Raw genomic sequence first — 7,275 nt, forward strand, 5'->3', positions numbered from 1 at the left:
AGGAGTTACGTGTAATCTTCTCTCAACATATACACATATACTCTTTTTCTTAAATCGAACATTGATTACTTGGTGGAAAAAAAGAAGAATATATAAATATACCTTTTTTATCGCACAGTTTCTCTATCAATTATACTTAACTTATTGACACTGGAGCTGGAACGCTCAGGTTAGATTAGATAGATCTCTTATTAAAATATATTTCTAAATATGTACTTTTAATTACTTATACATACTTTTAATTTCTATTATATTTAAATATTATTTGACGTTATTTTCAATATTTTGTAAGTAAATTTTTTTTTTAAGATTGCCTCAGACTGGCGCGATATAAGTTATTGGAAACTTTATATATTAGCGCATCTCATCATTGGCAATACAAGAAAAGCTGAAAATAAAGCTACACGTAAAGCAGTAAAATATAGTATGTAAGTATGTCAAAAGTAATTATATATGTTATATGAGGAACTAATTATACGTAGATAGTTGAACGCGACTTACCAGTAAAACCTTACATATATAATAATAATAATAATGGTTAATATATACCTCTTCCATACCTTTTGATATTGTCCATACCTTTTGATATTATCCATACCTTTTAATATCTTTCCATTCTGATACCTTATTTCCTCATTGTTATTCACCAAATTAATCCACAGAACCATTGTCTTCACCTTGTGCTTTTCGTTTCTCCTCATTTTGATGTCTCGCTTTTGAATGTCGGAACCACTCCATAATCCTCCGCTGAATTTTGCCATGGTCGGTATCTCGGACATTCTGAAGTACGCAGCCTAAAAACATTTTTTACGTTTATTTTTTTTTTTATATAAATACAGTGCGTCGTATTTCATTGAATAATAACTTCTTATATAATGTAAAAATTAGAAATGATATTTAGTTAAATTTTTATAATAAGATTGAAAAAAAACGATAACTTGTTATATCTCGAGAATTGGCATTAAATTTATTAGAAGTTTTGTAAATTTGAAACAGTTAATAATCACAAATATATATATTTTCATAGGAGTACATATTAAATAATGTATATATATTAAAATGACTACTTTCTTAATCTATTCTAATCTTTGTCAATATGTATATTTAAAAACATTTCTTAATGATTACTAAAGTTTTTGCGTATAAATACTTCTATGTAGTACTTACTAAAAATCACTTTCATTATTTCCAATTTACGTAGTGGTTCCTTTCCGCATCGACCCTCCCAATTATAATTCTCTGCCAATTTATTTGAAAATATTTTATATAATGCCCTCTTTACAGCATCAGTGACGTTGGTTCCTCCGATAGATTTGATGTATGCGCGCTGTAAATTGGTAAAGTATTTAATGTTATAATTTTTTATATTGAATATAAAAGTAATATATATTTTTCGCGAATCATCATCTTTGAAATTATATTTCTGTTATTAAAAACCTTAGCAATTTTTAATTTCTTAAATGAAAAAAAAGAAAAATTTTTTACTTTATTATTTTAAGTGAAATTATTCACATGCAGAAAATGAAACAGTATAAAAAAAGTATTTGTGGTTTTCATTGCGAAATGTTTGCTTAAAATTGATTATACATATTGATATACTCATATACTTGATAATAATTGCGAAATACACACACACACACCACATCAATTATCAAAATATTATTTTACATGACAATAAGTTGGGTATTTTACATGACTATCTTTTTTCTTTGCTAAAATCCTTATATTATATTTAATACTAAAATGTAAAATTATATGTGTTAACTTACTATCGCAGCATTATGTTGAGAATCACGATGTTTCAAGATCTCCTCCACCTCCATTAATTGTTCTTTAGTTTCCAACGGAAATTTGGTCTCAACGTCTTCAAAAGAAATCTCCGTGTTCTTGTTCGCTTCTGTTTCCATATTTGTCTTTTTAACTAAAATATCTAATAAGGAAAGTGCTTGCCTCATGTCATATTTTATGATCGCTATTTCTCTCGTTAATCTTTTCAAATAATCCACTGTAAATATAAATAGCATTATTTAATAAACAAATAAAATACATGCGTCGTATATGAATAACTTTATCATAACTTTAACATAAAAGTTTAAACATTATTACACGTTGCTTTGTAAAAAAAAAAAAAAAATGGAAATATTTTCATTTCGGTATAAAATTTTGCTTTTTATCCAAAATAAGATAAAAAATTCTTGAACATTTTAAAATAATAATTTTTTTATTAACAAGTACTATATGTATATATTATAAATTTGAAGAGTAAATAAAAGATTTATTATTTCTATTATTTATAAATATAGATAATATTTTTACGTATAAGTAAAGATTTCAGAAATAGTGAATTGCAGTCGTAAAATTTTCATGTTATTATATGTTTAAAATAGACTTATATAATTTTTTTTAACACAAATTATTTTTATTACACAAAATGTATTATATCTAATGAACATTTACTTACCAATTGCATCTTGTGAAGATTGATGACTTAAATTATCATCTATTTTCTCTCTTTGTTGTGTCTCTTTACAGCTTCGACTAATTTCTTCTATTTTATTCACGTGCCGATTTGGTATATTCTCTTCATTTTCCTCTTCTCTTACGTATACAACACTGTTGTGCGTTTTTTCACTTCTTGCGTTCGAAATATTATGATTATCCACATCTACGTACAAAGAAAATATATTTTATTTAGTAATTGAAATGAAAATTATTAGAATAAAAAAATGGAGAATTTGACAAATTATGTTCAAAGACATGATAAAGATTTTTAAAAATAAATTCTATGTATGTTTTTGGTCATAAAAGTTTTATGGAAAAAAAAACAAAATTACTAATTAATATATATAGAAAATATTGCGCGCGCGCGCACACACATGCATTACTAACTGTGCACGTATGTGTGTGCAAAATGTATAATAAAAGATAAACGATAGATCAGTTTACATATATTTTGCGAAATATTGTTGATAGATATTTTAATTTATTAATATTTTTATATTATTAATGTTATATTTATATTGGGTATATATTTATATATTTTTATTTTTTAATATTGTGTCGATATTAGATAATTGATATTAATATTAATATCTAAAAGTTATGTACAACTTTTTAAATTTACGTTTACAATAAATAAATATGAAATATGGACCAACATATATAATTATGCAATAATTATATTATTACAAAGAGATATAACGAATATATACCTTGCGAAAATGATTGAGAGTTCGAATTTGAGGCCTTTTGTTTTGTTTTCTTTGATTCGCTGTTTCTTTTCGCAGATTTCCCAGAATATGTAAGGGATGAACTTTCATTTGTATCGTGCAATCGCTGACCTTTTAATACAAAATAAAACAATGAATGTAAAAAATGTAAAATTCGTCTATGTATCATAAATAGATATAATAGATTTGTTTGTGTACTTACGTTTTGGAGGAGAGGGAGGAGATGGTAAATTTACGTCTGTGTCTGATTCATCTTCACTTTCAGACGAGGATAAAACTCTTTTCGCTGTAATTCTTCTATTAGCAATCGCTTCCTTGTCGGTATCCAAGTCTGACGTATAGGTTGCCTTTTTTGCTTTTTCATCGGCCTTTTGAAAGGACGCTGTAAATATTTTAAATATTAGCAAATATTATTACGAAAAAGAAAAAGAAAATTAAAAAGGATTTTATACTTACGATACTCGCCAAAAATTCGTTGAATTTTAACAGAAGACCAATCAGAAGTTGGCGTTTCCTGTTTTTCAATCGCCTTCCGAATTCTTGAATCTGTCTTATAATGTAAAGGATATTTGCACAAATCCTCACTCTGTTGCCACATTTTCGGTATTACTTGGATACCGTCAGAGAATTCCGCGACAATAAATCCTTGATTCGACATTTTTCTGAAATTCTGAAATTTATTTTTAGTGCAGTGTTATAAATACCCCCCCCCCACCCCCCCCCACACACACACGCAAGCACGTATACGCACACGCACACGCACAAGATATCTGTTCATATATTTGCACAAGAAATCTATTTTGATATCTTTTATTATGTATGTACATATAAAATATTTTCTTAGAAAAGTTTACGAAGCGTAATTATATATATAACAAATTATAAATGTGCGGTGCTTATTAGCGGTATTATTGCAAAAATTCTTTCATTATCCTTTTCTGCGTATGGTAATTTTATAAATTTGTGATTAATTTTATGCAAAGGCCAAACTTGAAAATCAGATAATTTACTGACTTTAAATATACCCAAATGGACAGAATTGCATGGATAATGATAAAGTTCCTCAACAACTTTAAATTTACGACCTATTGCAACGTAATTGCCTTCACGCGATGTAGCGATATTTTCTAAACAGACGATATCATTTTCTATGAGACAACAATTATCAGCAGAAGATTTAATTGAAATAATAAAATGAGGAAATTCAATCTTTGAAAATTGTGGACTAAAGCAACCCGATATCAATGGTCCTTTTTCGTGTGGAGCTTTTACATTAATTTTTGGAACATTTATATTGTCAGAATTTATTTTACAAAAACTCATCTCGGCATAACGATTGCTAATTTGCTGTAATGGTTTATCCGATTTTCTTAAAATTGATTTCAATTCTTTCATGAAATTTTCAAACGGAAAAGCACTAAAAGTATCTAATGGTCCAAATTGTCTTACGCATTCAGTTATATGTAAAAGACCGTGAATATTATGGGATGCAAATTCAGGTCCGTAAATTTTAATAAAGCATTCAATAAAATGTTTCATTAATTTATCCGCATATTCAATAAATTCGACTGTATTTTTCTGACATAAAATGCGAACAGCAACGTGCAAAGTGAGGAAATTGGAGAAGATATCAGAATTCAATTCTTTTTTTAATATAACAGGACCGGTATATAACAGAAATTGTCTCAATTCGGTTGCTTTCCACTGTGCAATATCTTCTATTTCTCGTGGCCTTCTTGCAAATTCTTTAGGAATAAAATGTCTAATGTTAAGAAGAGATTTGGAAATATTTTTTATTTTACACGAGGTTAAATATCTAGTTTTAAGTGGCCCACTTATCCATAATTTTATTAACTTTTTAACAACGCCAATACATATCATATGCATGTAATCTAATGGTATATGAAATACAATGCCAAAATTTGAAATATTTAATAAAATAGAATGACCAAGATGGTGTTCTTCTTGAATTTGATTAGAAAAGCTATCGTCTGTTCTCATTTGATAATCAAAATTAGGAAAACAAACTCTATTAGCGATAAAATCGCCTTCAATTGTACATTTTGAGCAACTGAAATAACCCGTATGTCCCTTAGTAAGGGTAATGAAAGATTTTGCAGGGGCATCACATATGATAGAGTGTATTAATACTGAAAATGTTGTCTCGTTATAAGTTACCCCTTTATTAATTAAATTATTGATATCATTTACAAACGGTTGTAGGAATTCATTCGCATCCGCTGGTTTAGTTTTACCGAAATAACAACCGATAAGAATTACTTTCTCGTGCGGCATAATTCGACCTAAAATGGGCCACAATTGATTTGAGTTTGATCGCGATATGGGTAGACCATCGATACCAATTTGAATCTGAATAGGAGATGAAACCGGCGTATTCTTGCTTCTAGATAAGAATCGGAGAATGCCATATTCAATACCAAAATGACAATATTGTCCGGGAAACATTTCAGTAATAACGGAAGATTGTGGTGTACGTAATAATGTTTTAGCACATTTTGGAAAATTGGAAAAAATTGGATGTACTGTTTTCAAACCGGACAATAAGTGCGACAAAGCTACATGAGAAATACGATGCGTGATAGCCCATTGTACTAAAAATGTCTTAAAATCATCATTTTCTTTCTCTGAATTATTAATATCCTCTCTTATATTGTCCTTTATTATTATATTATCTTCTGGATGTAAAGATACATTATTTTTTAAAAAATCAGATGCGGAAATATTCGTTAAATCGGAACATGGTAAATTTATTGCTTCATCTTGTTTCTCAATTTCGAAAATAACACGATTAAAATTGACACTCTTGTCATGATGATCATTATCCGAGACAGAATTATTTAAAATTACGCACGAATTGGTTCTAGGTTCATTAAATAGGGCAAATAATTCGTCACTCTCTTCTCGAATTAATTTCCGGCGATATCTTGTTGAAATATCTTGTTGAAATAATTTACGCTTTGGCATGGTCGATTGTCAGTTATTTTAACGTAACTAATATATCTATGTAAAAATCTATGCAAATATATACTATATTTAAAATAAAAACTATGGAATAAAGATTAAAACTACTTATACTTGCATTTCTCGATACTTCTCTCGTTCAATAATATCTAAAATTGTCCAATAACGCTCTCATCAATTAGAAACTCTTCGTGGCTGATCACAGGAACAAAAGCTTCAGTAGGCAGGAACAGAATTCTCGATTGCTAGAAAAAAATTGCAATAAAATATATAAATCATAAAATATATACAATAATTAATAAAAGTAAAAAGCATACCGACATGTGCTAACATATCTGGAAAAATTCGTACATGGCGCATATATATCTCGAAACCTTTGGTTCTACATTCTTTATAAAAAATTAAATATTAGAAATTATTCATATATATTCTCTCGTCTAGACGCTCTAAGGACGTTTGTATATGTTCTTCATAAAGAGCGTTGCGTAGGATTAATTTACGGCGGTACCTTTTTGAAATACGCGACAGAAATTTATGCCTCGGCACGGTTGATTTAATGTATTCCAATATTTCTATATTCTACGTAATTATGTACTGCACTCAAATAAAACCTATTGAATAAAAATTAAAAATTCTACTCACTTCCTTTCTCGAAAATCTTCGTTGTCCAATAGCTCGCAATAACGCTCGCCGCTGAAATGCTCTCGTTACTTTATCACTTATTACACACAGTACATCTAACTCGCTCAACAGGCGGGAAAAGACTGGCTTTGAGAGTCTTCATCCTTTATCTCGAAAAGACAAGTAACGCGATATGACAAAAGTAAAGCGCCTCCCGCGGCAACAGCTCCTATTAAGGTACGTACGTATATCTTCGCGTAGCCCCGTGCTAAAATCGGTTCAATTAATAAATTAGAATATATTATAATTTAACAATTTTATTAAATTATTATACAAGCAAAGTTTATACAGTATATTTTATTTGAAAAAAATGATTTTAAGTATATAGGCTATACTTAGCCTATACAAAGTTCGGGAGTACTCTGCGTTGATACCACTGCTT

The 7,275-nt window shown here is 28.7% G+C and overlaps 1 protein-coding gene across 1 annotated transcript; it reads right to left on the bottom strand.

Moving 5' to 3' along the window:
• Positions 1 to 281: 281 nt before the first annotated feature.
• On the bottom strand, positions 282 to 6,909 carry LOC145948851 (uncharacterized). Its single transcript, XM_083058399.1, has 9 exons — positions 6,855 to 6,909; positions 6,321 to 6,457; positions 3,687 to 3,900; positions 3,433 to 3,612; positions 3,213 to 3,341; positions 2,462 to 2,665; positions 1,770 to 2,005; positions 1,168 to 1,327; positions 282 to 794 (listed from the first exon to the last, which is right to left on the bottom strand). The coding sequence occupies exons 3-9, from the start codon at positions 3,886 to 3,888 to the stop codon at positions 652 to 654; spliced, it is 1,254 nt and encodes a 417-aa protein (XP_082914525.1). The 5' UTR covers positions 3,889 to 3,900; positions 6,321 to 6,457; positions 6,855 to 6,909; the 3' UTR covers positions 282 to 651.
• Positions 6,910 to 7,275: the final 366 nt, after the last annotated feature.

This window comes from Prenolepis imparis, unplaced genomic scaffold (assembly GCF_030444845.1).
Source record: "Prenolepis imparis isolate NDT839.2.m4 unplaced genomic scaffold, iyPreImpa1.0 SCAF_765, whole genome shotgun sequence".
Taxonomy (NCBI): domain Eukaryota; kingdom Metazoa; phylum Arthropoda; class Insecta; order Hymenoptera; family Formicidae; genus Prenolepis; species Prenolepis imparis.

Excerpts from the sequence above, each read along its gene's own strand:
- LOC145948851 (XM_083058399.1), bottom strand. The coding sequence starts at position 3,888 with ATGTCGAATCAAGGATTTATTGTCGCGGAATTCTCTGACGGTATCCAA. Across the intron at positions 3,613-3,686 it reads ACGAATTTTTGGCGAGTATC|CGTCCTTTCAAAAGGCCGAT; the intron begins GTAAGTATAAAA and ends AAATATTTACAG. Across the intron at positions 3,342-3,432 it reads TCCTCCCTCTCCTCCAAAAC|GTCAGCGATTGCACGATACA; the intron begins GTAAGTACACAA and ends TTGTATTAAAAG.